At 42.1% G+C, this 19,346-nt stretch overlaps 1 protein-coding gene and 1 non-coding gene across 6 annotated transcripts in view; both read left to right on the top strand.

Moving 5' to 3' along the window:
- Positions 1–4: 4 nt before the first annotated feature.
- The window catches only part of Thoc5 (THO complex subunit 5), a 34,449-nt gene continuing 15,107 nt past the window's right edge, over positions 5–19,346 (top strand). Inside the window, exons 1-13 of one of the 5 annotated variants that reach the window (XM_047562579.1) lie at positions 5–95; positions 2,212–2,314; positions 4,474–4,617; positions 5,759–5,872; positions 6,015–6,112; positions 7,496–7,642; positions 8,602–8,716; positions 12,228–12,360; positions 13,086–13,121; positions 15,387–15,464; positions 16,087–16,127; positions 16,315–16,414; positions 18,463–18,571. In XM_047562579.1, coding sequence (XP_047418535.1) covers positions 2,219–2,314; positions 4,474–4,617; positions 5,759–5,872; positions 6,015–6,112; positions 7,496–7,642; positions 8,602–8,716; positions 12,228–12,360; positions 13,086–13,121; positions 15,387–15,464; positions 16,087–16,127; positions 16,315–16,414; positions 18,463–18,571 — 1,211 coding nt within the window. In that variant the 5' untranslated portion in view covers positions 5–95; positions 2,212–2,218. The other 4 variants (XM_047562576.1, XM_047562577.1, XM_047562578.1 and 1 more) reach the window with 4 other exon arrangements.
- LOC124992031 (small nucleolar RNA SNORA40) lies at positions 3,249–3,369 on the top strand. The gene has a single exon (XR_007110037.1). It is a non-coding gene; the product is annotated as a small nucleolar RNA SNORA40 (small nucleolar RNA).

Here is a 19,346-nt window from a genome sequence, read left to right as displayed (position 1 = left end):
CCTTCCTTTCTTCCGCTTCTCTATGGTGTGTGCGCTGCGATCGCCTGGCGGCCGGAAGTAGCTCGCAGGCGAGGATCGGTCAGAGAAGCACCGGGGTGAGGAGTGGACGGTGGTGGGGTGGCCAGCGGCACGGCGGAGTCGGGGTGGGAGCTTCCGGACTGAGGTGCAGACCGTGCAAGGGGTGTCTCTGTGCTGGAGAACCAGCCGAATTCTCCGCCCACTCCTCCCGAGGTTCCTTGTCACCGGCTCCGCGCTGTATCCTCATCTGGAAAGAGTTAGTTGCAGCATCCTCAGGCCCTGCGTTGTAGCCTCCTGATGATGGTGGTGGTAACGGCTCACGTTTCTTGTGCGCTTTTGTGTGCCGGCTCCCACCTTTGTGGGTTTTGCGTTCAACTTACCACGTGTGCAGTTGTTTACTAAAGTTATTTTATTTATCTGGGAGGGGGGGTTTCCTGGGGCTCGAACCCAGGGCTTTGCACATACTAGGCAAGCACTCTACCACCGGGCTACACTTCCAGCCCCACTTGTAAAACAGAAATTTGAGAGAAAACGTCACTTTACTGTGAATGGAAAATTGCTTTTATTTGTCTTATGCAGAAGCTACTGATACAAATAAATGTATTTAATATAATGAAAACGGGCCATTGTTAACAAGTTCTGCCTAGATTTCATTGTCTAAGGCTCGGAGATAGACCTTGTTTTTGCTTGTTTGTTTTTAACAAATGAACTTTGGTATTCATGGGTGTCAAAAATAAATTATGGGGCTGGGGTTGTGGCTCAGTGGTAGAGCGCTTGCCTAGCATGTGTGAGGCACTGGGTTCTAGTCTCACATCGCATATAAATAAATAAAGATTTCCAGACAACCAAAAGAACTTTAAAAAACTAAATTATGGAAGATATATTCTTGAAGCAATTGGAAGTTTCAAAAAAGAATTGAAAAGGGATTAATTTTCTCCTTGGGCGTTCAGTGTTAGGTAAGATCACCCGTGCACCATAGTCCCAGCTCACGGTAATCACCTTTCCCAGGGAGTGCATCCTGTGTTAGTGCCTCACCCTCCCCATGAGCCCCAATGTAGGGACTGTTACTCTCATTAGATTTGTGAGGAAACAGACCCACAGAAAAGTGAAGTGACTTGTCCCAGGACTCATAACCATAAAATAGTAGAGTGGAGATTCCAACCAGTGCACTTTTGACTCTGCCTCAACACACTATTGGCTCGTTCAATAAGTATAGCAGCAGATTGATTGGGTAAGAGGGACGGTGCTGCCCACCTCAGGAGGCTGTGGTGATGATGACAAGGGAGAATATTTTGTGAGCCTTGAAATGTGCATTTTGTTCTTTTTAAATTTTAGGGTCAATTAACCTGGCATCGCCAGATGAAATGATGTCAGGACTAGGAGGCATAATACTATAGTTGTAAAGAGCATTGACATTGACCCAAGTTTTAATGTACTAACCGTGTGATAGACAAGATATTTATCTTTACAAGCCTCAATTTTCTCATCTGTAAAATGTTAGCAGTTATTTTATTTATTTATTTGGTACCAGGAATTGAACTCGGGCACTTAACCGCTGAGCCACATCCTCAACCCTTTTCTGTATTTTATTTAGAGACAGGGTCTCGCTGAGTTGCTTAGAGCCTCGTTAAGTTGCTGAGGCTGGCTTTGAACTCACGATTCTCCTCGCTCAGTCTCTGGGATTACAGGCATGTGTCACTGTGCCCAGCATGTTAATGGTTCTTTTTTTTATTATTATATATTTTTTTAGTTGTCAGTGGATCATTATTCTACTTTATTTATTTATATGCAGTGCTGAATATTGAAACCGGGGCCTCACACATGCCAGGCAAGTGCTTCACCACTGAGCCACAACTCTAGCCCCTGTTAATGGTTCTTATCTGAAAAGTTTGTTATAATAATCAAATGGGAACATACGCATAAAGTGCTTAGATCAAGGCCCACCACACAGTGACCAGTCAACGGTACTCGGAATGAGTTTATGTGAGACAGATTCATTTTGGACAGGCTGAAGGATGATTCCCTGTTTTATAGAGTATTCAACTCCAGCTTTACAGGGCTAAGTGACTTTTCTTGAGTTACCACATATATAAATGACCAGAATTGTTAGTTAGACTTAGTATTCTAACTCAGAAAAATCTTGAAAGCTTTCTCCTCTTAACAACTCTCTATTGTTTTCTTCTAACCTTGAAGAACAATCATGTCATCAGAATCCAGCAAAAAACGGAAGCCCAAAGTGATCCGAAGTGATGGAGCTCCAGCTGAAGGAAAGCGGAATAGATCTGACACTGAGCAGGTGAGATCAACCAGGGTTGCCATGCTGCTGAGAAATCGGAGCTTGTTTTGGGCACAGTGGAGCACTCTATAATCCCAGTGACTCCAGAGGCTGAGACAGGAGGGATGCAAGTTCAAGACTAGCCTCAACAACTTAGTGACACCTGTCTCAAAATAAAAAATAAACAGGGCTAGGAATATAGTTCAGTGGTAAAGTGCCCCTAGATTAAATCCCTAGTACCAAAAATTAAAAAAAAAAGAAAGAAAAAGAAATTGCAGCTTGTGGTTAAGCACTTACGTAGGGTTTGCATCAGTTCAGGTTTGCATCTACCAGGGATAGTCCCCTGGCGGTCTTTGTTTGACCAGGTAACTAGAATTCCTGTGGCCCCATAAAATCTGTGTGTCACATCAGGTTTAGCTTCAGCATCCCAAGAACCAACAAGCCTGTATTAAACATCATGTACCTACACAGTGTGATGCGTGTCTCCAGTTTTCCTATGGCCAGAAGAAGGAAGCTTGACTAAAGCATAACTCTGGAGCTTCAGAGATGTTACATCCCCAAATATGCTACCAAGATGGTACCAGAACCTTAAACTCACAGAACCTGAGAGCTTTTGTGGTCAACAGGGTGTTCTTCCTTTTGTCTTTCCGGTCCTTGAATCTTTCAAGCCAATTCATGACTTGGCTGTTTTTGTTTGACTTGTTGGTTTTTTGTTTGTTTGTCTGCTTGTTTGTTTTAAATAGAATCATGAAACACTAGCTTAAATTTCAATTAAAACACATTATGGGCTGAGATGTAGCTCAGGGGTAGAGCCTGTATTAGCATTCACAAGGGCCTTGTTTTAATCCCCAGCACCAAAAAAAAAAAAAAAAAGTAATAGCTTTTAGCATTTTGTGTATATTCAATTCTTTATATTGTTTTATATATATATATATATGTGCACATATATATATTGCGTTTCTGTGTTCATTGCTGAACTCGTGAACAGACTTATAAACAGGTACGAAAAAAACCCCTCTTTGCAATCTAAAACTCATCATTCAGTATGAGTCTTGATACATATAAGAAAGAATATTATGAAAAGATAAAAACAATGCTTTTCTCTGATTTAGGAAATCAGATTAATGAAGAACCTTATCTTTTTTTTTTTTTAATACTTTTTTAGATGTTGATAGACCTTTATTTTATTCATTTATTTATATGCGGTGCTGAGAATTGAACCCAGTGCTTCACACATGCTAGGCAAGTGCTCTGCCACGGAGCCTCAGCCCCAGCCCCACCTTATCTTTTTTGAGTTTTGATTATGGCACTTTTAAGTCTTGTCTTCTGTTTACTGCAAAAACTGGGAAATCAATTTTTTTTTTTTTTCCTGGAACTGGGGCTTTCCAAATGCGAGGCAGATGCATTGCTGCTCAGCTGCATCCCAGCCTTGGGGAAACCAATTTTGATATATAAGTCTGCCAAAGCTTAATATGACCATCTAAATACCTATCAGTATAAATTGGTTAAGTAGAATTTGGTTTATCTGTACTGTGGACTATCATGCAGTTGTTTTGACAGAAATCTGTATTTTTATGAGAAGTTGCACTGAACAGCATAGACAATATAGTTCTGTCTTGCTTTAAAATATGTATTTATTCAGTGTTCACAATGGAGTTGTTTTGGGCTGAGAAGTGAAATTACAGGAAACTGTTTATTTTCTTTTCTTCAGTACTGGGGATTGAACCCAGGGGTACTTAACCACTGAGCCATGAGCCACATCCCCAGCCCTTTTTATTTTTTTATTTTGAGACAAGGCCTCACTAAGTTGCTTAAGGCTTTGCTGAATTGCTGAGGCTAACCTTGAACTTGTGATTCTCATACCTCAGAGCCTCTCAAGTCACAGATTATAGACAGGTACCACTGTTCCTGGATGTTTGTTTTCTTTTTAATATTACTCTACGTTCTTAATTTTAGACACCAAACATGCATACTTTGTAGTAGGTAAAAGAAGTTTTTTATTTTTGTTTGTTTGTTTTTTGAAAATAAAAACATTTGATATGAGGACCATTTCCTTTAGTGACCTGATTTGGGACTTTATTGTTGTTGTACATGTTTAATAAGAGATCTCAGCCAAGTGTTTCTAGTCCCTATAAGGGAGACTCATTCCCTACCTGGGACCTCTCTCGTTGCCTCCCCAGGAAGGTAAATACTATAGCGAGGAGGCTGAAGTGGACCTGCGGGACCCTGGCAGAGACTACGAGCTATATAAATACACGTGCCAGGAGCTACAGAGGCTGATGGCCGAGATCCAGGATCTGAAGAGCCGGGGTGGCAAAGATATGGTAAGGAATGGGAGCAGGCAGACACGAACCTGGTAGGTCTGTGGAGATGGGGTACTTTTTGCACCTACCAGGGCCCTTTTTGATCTTGGTTTTTTGTTCTAGCCATGATCAGATGGTTGGAGCCTGGAAGCTCCAGAGCCCTGCCTATTAATTTATTGGAACCTGTCATCATTACCCAAGTACTCATTATGGTAATACATATACAGAATGATTAATTATTTTTGTAATTTTGATTTGATATTTTTTGCGGGGGGGAACCAGAGATTGAACTCAGGGGCATTTGGCCACTGAGCCACATCCTAAGCCCTATTTTGTATTTCATTTAGAGATAGGATCTTACTGAGTTGCTTAGCACCTCTCTGTTGCTGAGGCTGGCTTTGAACTCACGATCCTCCTGCCTCAGCCTTCTGAGCCCCAGGCATGTGCCATTGTACCCAACTGATTTCATCATTCTTTGACAATATTTATTAAGTATTCAGCATTTTGCTCAGTGCTGAGAAATGATAGTACATATAAATTCCCTTGATGTTATAGCATGAGTATGCATAAGTAAATCATAGCGACCAAATTGAAGTTATCATTAATGTTAAATGAATAAGCCAGACTCTAGTGGCAGAAAAACTAAGTAATGTGTCTGAAAACTAGATAGATAAATTAAAAAATTATTTCCATTTTTTTCCCTAGGAATCTTATTTGTGCTTATGCTGACCACCGTCATTAAGCTTATTACATTGCATCTGTTTTATTGTATCCAAACATTATGAATGTACTTTTGTTATTTTCATTTAAATTATTCTGTAATGCTATTAATAGAGGTCAGATTTTATGTCACAATGCTGCTATTATGAAGTTCTTTGTAGGATCTGCAGGAAAAGATACTAATTGTTCATTGACTGCACCTGGTCCATCTTCAATGCCTGTCACTCCAGTCTAAGTAGAAATTGGTTTTTGCCTGGCAACCTTAGGCATTTCCTTTGTACATCCCTTCTGTTTGTGTTTCTCTTAGGACAATACCCATAGTTTAGAGTTCCCTCTGATGTCTTCTTTTAGTTCTGGATAGGGATGGGTTGGCAGCGAGGGACTGAAGGAAGCTGAAACAGCACGTTTTGTTAATGGTCTTTACCATTTTCTGTGCCAACAGGCAATTGAAATTGAAGAACGAAGGATCCAGAGCTGTGTACATTTCATGACTCTGAAGAAGCTTAACCGATTAGCCCATATCAGGTTGAAGAAGGGAAGGGATCAGACTCATGAGGTATATTTGAAAGATTTAATTAATCCTTCTTCCCACTCCTCCACATCCCCTTCTCTATCCCCTTTTCTCCTTTTCTGATTTTACAGATGCTCTCTCCCACCCCAACTTAACCTGCTCACCTTCAGCCTTGTCTTTCCTTTAGGCTAAGCAGAAAGTAGATGCCTATCACCTGCAACTACAGAACCTGCTGTATGAGGTGATGCACCTGCAGAAGGAGATCACCAAATGTCTGGAGTTTAAGTGAGTTTGGGAGCACAGGGCTTTGACACAGCTGGTCTCTTGTAACCGCGTTTTCCTACATAGCTCAGTGTGAGCCAGTCTCTTTAAAAAGAAATTCAGTGAGTTTGAAGGACTACAGGATCGGGAGAAGGGTAATAGATCACTCTGAGTGGTAGAATTGCAAGCAGTAGTTTTGGGCTGCACAAAGAACCACAGAAGCCTCTCTGACCCTTTTGAGTTTGTGAACTCTGCAGTTGATGAAAAGCAGTTCTCTCTCCCCAGCAGGAGCCTTTACTTTACCAATTTGATTCCTGGGCACATTACATGGGAGCAGCTTGCTTCCAATCACCTTTTTTTGTTCGTTTGTTTGTTTGTTTGGTTGGTTTTTGGGTTTTTTTGTACTAGGGATTGAATCCAGAAATGCTTTACCACTGAACTGCATCCCTAGCCCTTTTTACATTTTATTTTTGAAACAGAATCTCTCCAACTTCTCCCTCAACCTCCCAAGTTACTGGGATTACAGGTGTGTAATCCAGTGCACCCAGTCCAATCACATCCTTTTAACCTTTGACCCAGTTTCCCTCTCGGAAGGCACAGCAGTTCATTTTTGCATATGGATCTTATTCTTTGGAACCTGAACCTCTTACTCCTTAGCTGTCTTCAGGTGAACAAACTATGGTTTATTAGTAATCTTAGAAAGTGATACCTCTTGGTAAAACCAAGCTGAAAGATGAGATAGAGGAAAGAGTAAGTGGAAAGACAAAGGAAAGTATTCTTGCTTGGACAGACATGTTTGTGCAAACTGAAAGAAGGCAGGTCTTATTTGTAACAAACTTGGTATGAATGGGGACACATTTGATATCAGGGTGCAGCATCATGTAGTTAGACCAAAAAGTATTGTCTTTATTTTCTTTTATATCAGTATGTCACTATTCATAAAACAATTAAAACCTTTCATCTTTTTCACATTTTGTTCTGGCATACTGGATGTCCCCCCAATCCTATGCTACTAATTAGCATTTTAAACTTATGTGCAGACGCTTATGTTTATTCCTGACATGTCCTGGTTTCAACCTGACAGTTTGGTCTAGGCTGTATCGATTTTGACTTTCAGCTGTTAGCTCTCTTGCTCAGCTGGGAGACATTTGTAAATTCAGTAAACATCCTTTCCAGGTCTTTAGCTAATTCATAGATAAAAAGATTGGACAGCATGGACAGGGAACCTATTGCATATCACCAGTGACCGCTCATCATACTGAAACATCTGCTAATGAGCATATTCTAAAATTGAATTCCAGTATCTTGAGTAGTTGTGGAGTAGGGCTGAGTGAGTGTAGATGGAGGAACTCTGTACCAGTTTGTGTTCCTGAGAACAGCAGCTTGACATCTGTTTTTTTCCTGTAGGTCAAAGCACGAAGAAATAGACCTGGTCAGTTTGGAGGAATTTTATAAGGAGGCTCCACCAGACATCAGTAAAGCTGAAGTCACCATGGGAGACCCTCATCAGCAGACCCTGGCACGTCTAGACTGGGAACTGGAGCAACGGAAAAGGTAGTGCTTACTTCTTCCTGGCTTTTTTATTTTTGGTGCTGAGAATTGCACCTGGGGATGCTTAACCTCTGAGCCACGTCCCCAGCCCTTTTAAAAATTTTTTTTATTTTGAATTAGTGTCTCACTAAGTTGCTGAAGCTGACCTTGAACTTGTGATCCTCCTGCTTCAGCCTCCTGAGTTGCTGGTATCACAGGTGTGCGCCACCATGCCTGGCTTATCCTTCCTGATCTTGTTAACTGTAGAGTGATAGTGCTTTCTCATGACCCGGGATCAGAGAGCCAAGCACTGTAGAACCAGCAAAATAGTCTCCAAGACCAAATCTTGTTTTTGTTTTTGTTTTTTTGTGGTACTAGTGATTGAACCCAGGACCTCTAGGCAAACACTCTTCCATTAACCTACATCCCTAGCCCTTTTTGTTTTATTTTGAGACTTTAAACCTGATCAACCTCATCATGGGTAATATTGTATTTGCATAAGGCTATTAATAGAAAGTTGGAGTGATTTTTTTTTTTTTTTTTTTTTTTTTTGAGATGGAGTCTCACTGTGTTTCTCAGGCTAATCCCAACTTGTGGGCTCAAGTGATCCTCCTGCCTCAGTCCTCTGATTAGCTGGAAGTACAGGCAGAATCCACCACACCTGACCATTAAAGTAACTTTTCTTCTTTTTTCTTTTGGTAGTGGGAATTGAATCCAGGGGCACTTTGGCACTAAGCTACATCCCCTTTTTATTTTTATTTTTTTATTTTGAGGCAGGATCTTGCTTTAGGGCCTTCCTAAGATGTGCCAATCAAAAGCCCTAGAATTCTTGTACAGATTATGAAAGGGGAAAATGTCAACAGGAGAGAAGCAACTATGAAAATTCCAGTATGAAAAAATATTTATACCATATTTTTAGACCTAGATTAATTGTTGAGATGTCCCTTCAAGGCATCAGGTGACCATGTTGTTTCCCCTCTCAGGCTGGCCGAGAAGTACCGAGAGTGCCTGTCCAACAAGGAGAAGATTCTTAAGGAGATTGAGGTGAAGAAGGAATATCTGAGCAGCCTTCAGCCTCGCCTCAACAGCATCATGCAGGTGAGGATTGCCAGCCGTTTGCTTTACCTTTACTATTGCCCAGAGGCCGCCAGAAGCCATGTTACCTTTGGGCTTTGCCAGGTTTTACCCTAATCTGAGTACAATATATGAATGGTCTTGTCTGCTTTCCTCCCTGGTTGTACAACAAGCTTGTGTTGTGCAGTAAAGAAGCGCTGGCCAGGGGTTATGGTGTAACTCAGTGGTTGAGCATTTGCCTGGTGTGCATGAGACATTGGGTTTAATTCCCAGCACTGCAAAAAAAAAAAAAAAGAAAGAAGTGCTGACCAGATGGCTTCAGGAACATATATGCACGTGCAATGGGCATTTTCTTTTTATCTAGAAACCTGTCTATGTCACATAGTTTTTCAGATTGTACAAATTCAGTTAACCTCCCTCCTTGGTCCCCATTACCCCTACAGTCTCTAGGAACCTTTTTTTTTAACCCAGGATTTCATGCGCACTAGGCAAGTGCTCTACCACTGAACTACATCCCCGTCCTATCTCAGGTCATCTAAACATGCTTCCTGTGGATGTCTGTTACATCTTGCTGAGGAGACCTCAGGGCAGACTGCTCAGCAGATCTGCTTCCTCTGAAAAGAACTTGACTCATTTGAAATCCATTATGTACCTTAGGAAAAGCTCCCACTTTACCTATAAAATAGAAGTCTTTCTATATAGGTGACCTGATTTTTGTTTGCATTGTAAAGCTAGATTTGTTCTAAAAATCCTTATGGTTTTATGAAGCAGGATAAATGGCTAATACGGAGGAACTTTGTAAAAGGGCCCTAGAGAAATTATAAATTCACTTTTCTAGGACTTGGCAAGGTCTTCATTTCCTCCCTTCAACTGTAAGCATAGAATTAGAGTTGTTAACAAAATATTCTCCAGTAGCACTAAATAACAAGAGAAAGAGTAAAAGAAAATGGAAATGAAAAGATTTGGTTGTACTCAACACTCCAAATCCTCTATATAGTTAAATTTTCTTCAGTTAACTGGACACTGTAAATAGGATCTAGGTTAAATAATTTTTTATGCAGTATAGCCTTTCTTTTTTTTTTTTTTTTTTTTGTATCAGTGATTTGAACCCAGGGCCACTTAACCACTGAACCACAACCCCCACTCACCACTCCCTCCCCCAGTAAGTTGCTTAGGGCTTTGCTAAGTTGCTGAGGCTGGCCTCAAACTTGTGATCCTCCTGGCTCAGTCTCCCAAGTTGCAGGGATTACAGGTGTATGCTACCATACCTGGCATGTAGTATGGCCTTATAGCTGTGATTGAAGTATGGAATGGTGTACAGAATAACTGGACAGGAAGGAGATCTATTATTAGTATTAAGAGGAAAAAATGCAAGTTGTAGAACATGATCTCATTTATATATTTTGATTCACAAAGAATCTGTGTGGATCTATAAGTGTGTATGTGTTTTATGTATGCTTAGAAGAAAGAGTCTGTATTTATACAAAACATTAACAGTTACCTTTGGGGGTTGTAAACTGGGAGGTTTTGCTTTATAAAGTTGCCTACAACTTTCTGATATAACATACATATGTTACTTTAAACAATAATTGGTGCAGTGATGCATGTTTGTTTTTCAAACTCCTGGGGAGGCAGAGGCAGAAGGATCACTTGAGCTTATGAGTTTGAGACCAGTTTGGGCAGCATAGTGAGCCTCATATCTCAAAATGTAATAATAATTTTATAGGGTTGGGGGTTCAGCTCAGTGGTAGAGTGAATGCTTAGCATGCACAAAGCCCTGGGTTTATTCCCTAGCACCAAAATAATAGAAAAGCGTGCAACTTATAAGTGTACAGCTGAATGAATGAATATTCACTGAGCAAACTCATCTATATAGCCACCCAAATTCAAGAGAGAATTTTCCAATTTTCTAGAGTTCTTTATTCCCACTCCCAGAAACGATCTACCACTCATAACTATTATCTCAACTTCTTTATGTTTTTAAATATTTTTTTAGTTGTAGATGTACATAATACCTTTATTTGATTTATTTATTTTTAGGTAGTACCGAGGATCAAACCCAGTACCTCACACATGCTAGGCAAGTGCTCTACCTCTGAGCTACAACCCCAGCCAGTATCTCAACTTCTAACATAGGTTAGTTTTGTCTCCTTTTGAACTTCATGCAAATAGAATTGTATATACTCTTTTGTGTCTGACTTTTTTTGCTCATTAGTATGTTTGTAAAATTTATCTTTTAAAAGATAAATAGTGAACTGCGTTGTATCTCAGTCTGTGTGTGAGGCACTGGGTTCGATTCTCAGCATCACATATAAATAAATAAAAAAAATTCATCAGCAACTAAAAAAGTTTTTAAAAAAGATGAATAGTACTCATAGTAGTTTGTGCTATTGTGAGTACCATTTCATCTATTTTCATTGTTGTTTAGTATTTGATTTTGGTTATTTCCAGTTTGGGGCTCTTGTAAATAATGCTGCTGTGAGCATTCTTACATGTGTCCTTTGGTGCACCTGTGTAGACATTTCTGTTGACTATACTGAGGAATGAAATTGCTGAGTCATATAGAATATGGCCGTGCATATATTTAGCTTTGGTAAATGTGAAATCGGTTTTCAAAAGCGATCATACTGATTTACAGAAAGTCCTGCCAGCACCATAAGAAAGTTCTGATTGCTCCACATCCTTGCCAACAGTGTGATATTGTTCTGGAGGGTATCTCATTATTGTTTTAATTTTCCTTTTGTCTGGGCACAAGTGATGTTGAACATGACAGTTTGTTTATTTGTTTGGTTCGTTTTTTGGGTGGTGCTTGGGCTCAAACCCAGGACCCTACTCCTGCCAGGCAGGCACTCCACCACTGAGCTGTTCTCCCAGCCCCTTGATGTTTTCCTGGTGCTATTGGAAATGGGATATTTTTATGATTTCATTTTTGTTCTCTGACTGGTATAAAAAATACAGTTGATTCAGTTCTGTGACCTTTTCTCCACCTATACATTCTTTTAGTCTATCATGTATCATTTTGTGAATAAAACACTGTGTACAGGCCAGGTACAGTGGCACACACCTGTAGTCCCAGTGACTTGGGAGGCTGAGGCAAGAGAATCACAAGTTCAAGGCCGGCCTCAGCAAGGTAGTGTGGCCCTAAGCAAATTAGTGAGACCCTGTCACAAAATAAGAAAGGGCTGGGGATTTAATTTAGTGGTAAAGATGTCTCTGGGTTTAATCCCCAGTACAAACAAAAAAACAAAAAAAGAAAATCTACATACAGTGGGCCCAATGCTGCACACCTACAATCCCAGCTACTTGGGAAGCTGAGGCAGCTGAGGCAAGTTCATGTCTAGCTTGGGTAATTTAGACTTAGCAAGACTGTCTCACAATAAAAATTTGAAAGAAATGGGGATGTAACTCAGTGGTGGAGCTTCCCTGGGTTCAGTCCCTGGTACCCAAACTACAGTCAGTCACAAAGTAACCGCGTGTTCCTATGTGGGTAGGCTAAAAAAGTCAAAAACAAAAACCCTCTTTTTGTTGCACACAGGCTTCCCTCCCGGTGCAGGAGTACTTGTTCATGCCATTTGACCAGGCTCACAAGCAGTATGAGACAGCTAGGCACCTGCCGCCTCCCCTCTACGTACTCTTTGTCCAGGCTACTGCATATGGGCAGGCCTGTGGTGAGTATGGGGGCTGGATGAGGAGGAGGGCTATGGGAGGAGCAGCCATGGCCTATTGAGTCATTTGGAAGTACTGCCTGCCAAGGAGCTCCCCAACCTTGCCAGAAGCACTCAGGTGACAGATGCTGCCTTCCCTCTGCACCACCCAGCATGGCTGCTTTGACCAGCTGACCTGAGGCTGGACTAACCTAATGGGCATTTCAGAATGGATGGCTTTGAAATTTTCATAAGCCTGTCTGGATGCAGGCCCAGGCAGTGCCCAGACAGCCTGTTTGGGCTCCCAGGTGCTCACTCTATCAAGGCACGCTTGGCAGGTAGATTGGTGCCTCCTGTTCTGCTTCGGGTGGTGGTGAAGGGTGGCGCTTGGTGAAGACAATTCCCAGTCAGCTCTCCCAGGCTTCCGCTATGCTTCAAAACAGGCTGCATGTCCTTACGGTGGATTACCAGGTGGGAAGATGCGTCCTCATTATGCTTACGTGCAGCCTGGGACTCTGCTAAGGTTTTGAAAATGTTTGCATTTGCCCTAATGCAGCCTCCACTCAGCGCCTAAACTTTTCTACCTCACCCCATCCCACCCCATTGCATCAGACAGACTTATATTGCACCAGTGCATGCCTCTCCTCCCAGCCATGGGCGCCAACACATTACTGTCTCTCTTCTTGTGTCTTCCTGGTCCTTCTCATCTTCTCCCTCCCCTTTGTTCTCCCTCCTGTTTCCATCATCAGCTCATATGAAATCCTCCTCCCAGCCCCCTAGACAGGGTGAGTAATTTTCTTTTCTTTTGTGATTAAAATTCATATTGTTTTCACTCCCATTCCCCCCCATGGAATTCAAGTATAAACAACCATTCTGGGACTGGGGATGTGACTCAGTGGTGGAGCACTTGCCTAGCTTGTGTGAGGCCCTGGGTTCAATCTCCAGTACCACTAAGAATTTTTAAAAAGAAATACTCTGGCATTTGCCATTGCTTGATGGGAGTTAACCAGTTTATTTGGGGTGGGGTGTAATGGTTTGTATGTGGTTGTCAGAGATAAGACAGTAGTCTGCTACGTTGGGGGAGTTTGCAGCTGGACAAACTGTTTCAGACTTATGTGACTTTCTGCACCCTTAAGGATGGAGGAGGGTCTGGAGATATAGCTCAAGCCCTGGGTCTGATCCCCAACACCACACACACACACAAAAAAAAAAAAAAAAGGGAAGGAGGCCCAACTTCATAACACTAGGCCCCCAGAGTTCCACAAAGAGGACCCAAGGAGTCACTCAGTAGACCTCAGGCCAGGTATGTGGAACAAGCTGTTAACTCAGCCTTGAGAGACTAGGCTAGAGCTAGAGTTGAACGAAGCTGATCCTGGTTTATCTACTTCCTGGCTGTGGTTTCCAACTTCTCTGAACCTTAAGTTTCTTATATCAAAATAGTTAAAATAATATTATTTCTCCTATAATAGGGTTGAATAACAACTTCCTACAGGGTTGTTATGAAGATTAAAAACTTCATTTTTGTGGGGCTGGGATTGTGGCTCAGTGGTAGAGCACTTGCCTAGCATGTGGTTAGGCACTGGATTCAATTCTCAGCACCACATGTAAATGAATGAATAAAATAAAGGTCCATCAACATCTAAAAAAGAATATTTTTTAAAAATTAGATAAAAATAAAACTTCTTGGGGCTGGGGAGATAGCTCAATCGGTAGAGTGCTTGCCTTGTAAGCACAAGGCCCTGGGTTTGATCCCCAGCACCCAAAAAAAAAAAACAAACTTCTTTCTCTCTCTCTCTCTTTTTTTAATCCCTTCCTCACATACTCAGTTTCATCAAAAACACTTTTTTTTGTTTTTGACCATGTTGGGGTTAGAACCCAGGGCCTCACATATGCTAGGTGAGCCCTGTCCTGCAAAGCTATATCCCCAGCCTCAAAACTGAGTTTTTTAAAAAAATTTTTTTGTTTATTTGTTTTTGGTCCCAGGGATTAAACCCAGGGGTGCTTAACTACTGAGCCACATCCCTAGTCCTTTTTTTATATTTTATTTAGAGACAGGGTCTCACTGAGTTGCTCGGGTCTCACTAAGTTGCTGAGGCTGGCTTTGAACTTGTGATCCTCCTGTCTCAGCCTCTCACGACACTGGGATTACACACATGCGCCACCACGCCCAGCTTAAAAATAATTTTATGATTAAAATTATAAATAGTTTTCACCATTCAATAGGGAAGATACTATTTATCAAATCCCTAAATCTGAGACTCAGAGCAGTGATTTAACTTTCTAGGCCATGTGTCTGGGCATTGGAGGAAGAGGGACCTAGGTGTGGGACCAGACTATAGCATCCAAATCCCTACTTACTCTCCTGCCTCCCAGTTAAATGAAATGATGCTAGCGAGGTGCTTGGTGTCATGCAGAAGAGAGTAAGCACTTAGGTGAGAGCTGTTATTTCTGGGATGTAGACAGGTATGGACTGGTTTTATTTGTATTTGTTTTGTCGTTGTTGTTTTTGTTACAGGGGATTGAACACAGGGGCACTTAACCCCTCAGCCACATCCCCAGCCCTTTTTAATATTTTATTTAGAGTCAGGGTCTTGCTGAATTGCTTAGGGCCTCACTAAGTTGCTCAGCCTGGTTTTGAACTTGTGGTCCTCCTGCCTCAGCCTCCCCAGCTGCTGGGATTGCAGGTGTGCGCCACTGCACCTGCCTGGCAGGTGTGAACTTTTTGATGCGGACTTGCAGCACAGTTGACTGAAGAGTTCCATGGGGCTTTAGCCTGAGTTTGAGTATCTGTGCCTTGGTGTTAGCCTAAACAGAGAGGCATTCACCATTAGTCTTGGGATGATTGTCTGGAATCTGCACTTTAAGTTTGGTGTACTTGGTAAATGATGGAGAAAAGATCTCCATGTGGAGAAAAAGGGCTTTTGCCCTCCACCCCCAGTTAGTGAGAAACTGGGGCAGAAGCGGAAGACATGCAGCCCCTGAGGTGACTTGCCTACATTGCTTGGTGCCCTTCCCAGCAGCTTGCCCATGAAACTTTTTCTTGCCCCCAGATAAGACTTTGTCTGTGGCTATTGAAGGCAGCGTGGACGAGGCCAAGGCTCTGTTCAAGCCTCCCGAGGACTCCCAAGGTAACATAGTGGTGGGGATGGCCCCCCTCCCAAGGGACACCCAAATTACCACCCAAGGGCATTCCTAGTCCTTTGAGAATTAGCTGGACTGGTTCTTTGTAGCAGGAAACTTGATAATAATGTCAGTGTTTGGGGTAGACAGAGGAGAGCTCAGTTCCTAGACTCAACAGTGCTGCCTTTGGATTTCAGCCCTGCCATTCACTAGCTCACTGACCCTAGGGAAGGTATTTAACATTTTTTGAGCCTCAATTTACTTATCGTAGCCTCATGTAGGCATGTGGATTAGGTGAGGAAGTAATGGTTGCAAGGCCCTTAGCATCATCCTTGGCACCATAGCAACAACTCTTGATTATTTGAATAGTTGTTATTATTGTATTGATATTGCTATCACCGCCCCAGGGAAATGTGCTTCTGCTCCATAGAAATGACATTTAAAAGCCCTGTAGAAAACAGGGGTGATAAGATTATGAACCTTTTTTTTTTTTTTTTCATCACCATGTTTTTTATACTGAATAAGAAGCACATACACAGAGTCTGGGTCCCTTGGTCCTTCTTGGTTGAGGGGCTTCAGAGAGCCTCTGGAGGCCTCTCACCTCTCACTTCCTTCTCTGTGTGACTGCAGATGATGAGAGTGACTCAGATGCTGAGGAGGAGCAGACCACGGTGAGCATCCTTTCTTCTTGTCGGGGTGCCATTCTCCCCAAAAGCAGAAGAAAGATGATTGAAGACAGGGCTGCTGGGAAGGGGAGCTGGGCAGCCTTAGGAACTGAGGCAGCAGGTCCAGGAGGGAGGAGGAAGGGAGAGGTATCTATGATCAGTGCTCATTGATTCTGTTCATTCCTTTGTCCAGAAACGGCGGCGACCCACCCTGGGGGTTCAGTTGGATGACAAGCGCAAGGAAATGCTGAAGAGGCACCCGCTATCCGTCATGCTTGACCTGAAGTGCAAAGGTCTGGTTGCACTCTCCTCATCCTGGGGGAATCCCATAAATTGTGGACTACTGTAAATGCAGGGATCCAGCAAGCCAGGAGCCCCTCTGCCCTGAAAATTATTTTGGTCTCCTATTTCTGTTTTTCCTCTTTGTTTTGCTTTCATTGTTTGATTTTTTTTTTTTTTTTTAAGTCTTAACCATAACAATACAGCCAACAAAATTCCAAACATATAAGAGAGGCAAGCCAGGTGTGGTGGCACATGCCTGTAATTCCAGCTGCTTGGGAGTCTGAGGCAGGAGAATCTTGAGTTCCAAGCCAGCCTCAGCAAAAGCAAGGTGCAAAGCAATTCAGTGAGACACTGTATCTAAGTAAAATACAAAATAGGGCTGGGGAGCTGGGGATATAGTTCAGTTGGTAGAGTACTTGCCTTGCATGCATAAGGCCTTGGGTTCAATCCCCAGCACCACATTAAAAAAAAAAAAAAAAATTTAGGACTGGAGATGTGGCTCCATGGTTGAGTACCTGAGTTTAATCCCTGGTACCCCCCCCCACACACACATAAAAGAGACACAAGATAAAACTACACCCCTCTCTGAATTTGACATGCTAAATCCAAATAAGTTGCAAGAGTATGCAGATTTTGAATACAACCAACATGTTTAATTTAGTAAATATGTATTTAGAACTTGGTATTCTGCAGAGAATGTTTTGAAACTGGTTTTGTGTGGAAAAAGTAGAACATGATAAAGTATTCTGGCAGTGTAAGAGTTAACAGTGAAATGTTTCCTTCTTGCCCAGGCTCTCAGATGCTAATCCTTGGTGTTACCTCCAAGGACCACCATTGATACAGATTTCTTATCCATTTTCTAGAAACATTCTGTGCATCTGGAAGCTTTTATGAAACTGTGTATTTATCCTCTACCCCTTTATTTTGTACAAAAATGACAGAATGCTCTGTAGAATGGTCCTCTCTTTGCCCTTCATTTTTAAAATTTTTTATTTTGAGGTAGTTGTAGAATTGTGAGAGTTGTAAAGATAATATATAAATGTTCCCATATACTTTCGTTTTTTTTGAGGTGGGGATTTGGGGTACTGGGGATTGAACCCAGCACCTTGTGCATGCTAAGCATGTACTCTGCCAGGAGCTACACCCCAGGCTTCCCACCTACTCTTCATCCAGCTTCCCCTGATGTTAGCATCTTAATTAACCACAGTATAGTGATCAAAACCAGTGTTAATTTCATTGGTTTAATACTATTAACTACAAGTCTTTTTATTTTGACATTATTATAAATTGAGTGTTCACTTTTCAGAATTCTGTAATTTTCCTACTAATGTCCTTTTTTCTGTTTCAGAACCCAAGCCAGGATACCACATTACATTTAGTTGTCATACTTCTTTAGGCAGTGACAGCTCCTCATTCTTTTTTTTTTTTTTTTTTGGTACTGGGGGATTGAACTCAGGGGCACTCAGCCACTGAGCCACATCCCCAACCCTGTTTTGTATTTTATTTAGAGACAGGGTCTCACTGAGTTGCTTAGGGCCTCGCTTTTGCTAAGGCTGACTTTAAACTCTTGATCCTCCTGTCTCAGCCTCCCGAGCCACTGGGATTACAGATGTGCACCACCGTGCCCAGCTTACAGTTCCTCATTCTTTTCTTTTTTTCTTTTATGTTCTTGATTAGACTGAACTTATGGAATTGGGGAAAGAGTAGAAAATATGTGGTCATTATCACCTCACATCAGGGGTACATGGTATCACTGGGTCTCATTACTAATGATGTCACCTCGATACCTTGGCTTCCACTATTGTATTTGTTAGAAGCAGAATCATCAAGTCCAACCTATACTCAAGGGCCAGGCAGTGAAGCTCCTCCTCCTTTTGAAGGGAAGAATAGAAAAGAATTTGTAGGCAACTACTCTTTTTGACTCCACATCGTATTGCTATTGCATTTTTGTTTTCATGGTAAAAGATTAGAAAGCCTCTTTGAATTTCTTCTTTGCTATACTACAGACTCAGCTCTGTTAGACTCAGAAATGATCCCTTCTTTTCTTCCTCCCTTCCAGATGACAGCGTGCTTCACCTGACTTTCTACTACCTCATGAACCTCAACATCATGACAGTGAAAGCCAAAGTGACAACTGCCACGGAGCTGATCACCCCCATCAGTGCAGGGTACGAGGCAGGTGCTGTGGGTTTGGGGTGTGAGGTGGGTGTGATGACAGCCTGGGGGCTACTCTTCATTTCTCCCCCTCTGACCCTGAAGAGGCCCACTGCTACTTTGATTTCTGTTGTCCTGTCCCTGTGGCCTAGGAGTCCTGGCACCTCACTGGGATTTAGAAAGTGCTCTCTGACTTGTATTAGTGAAGTCCTCTTACTACACAGCAGATGATAAAAGCCAACAGCATATTTGCAAATTAAGTGAGTAGGGCAGAGCCACCAGCTTCTTGAACCAGTGGAAAGCATGTGAATGCAAAAATGAGATTTGGCAGTCATGACCAGGTTGACAAATTAGGCCAGTCTTTCTTTTCTCCTTTCTATCCCAAGGTGCTGGGATTTTTGTTGAACATTTCATCTCAGTCCCCAGGTTTGTCCTTACTTAGGTGGTGGGTGGAGAACTGAAGCATCCCAGAGGAGGTTTTGAGGAGAGTGAGCAGAGGCATAATAATGAGCATCCCCAGGATTCACCTGATTTTGTTAGTCTTGTTCTACAGCCAAGTATGGGAAGAAGGAAGGATGAAGAGGGCCAGCCTGGGGATGGACTAGCTTCCACTGAACAAAAACACCACCCTAGCCCAGTACTCCTGGCCCTGCCCATATCAGGGGTACAAGTTTGGCACCTGGTAGAGTGGGGCTCTTCCCACCCTTCCCATTCTGCTTGATGATAGGGTGACTCCTCTTTTTATTTGTTCGCATATACATTTATTTTTATTTCATTTTTCAGGGTGTC

The sequence above is a fragment of the Sciurus carolinensis genome, chromosome 8 (genome assembly GCF_902686445.1).
Source record: "Sciurus carolinensis chromosome 8, mSciCar1.2, whole genome shotgun sequence".
In the NCBI taxonomy this organism is placed as follows: domain Eukaryota; kingdom Metazoa; phylum Chordata; class Mammalia; order Rodentia; family Sciuridae; genus Sciurus; species Sciurus carolinensis.
The sequence above is the reverse complement of the archived record's forward strand: the minus strand, read 5'-3'. Positions and strand labels throughout refer to the sequence as shown.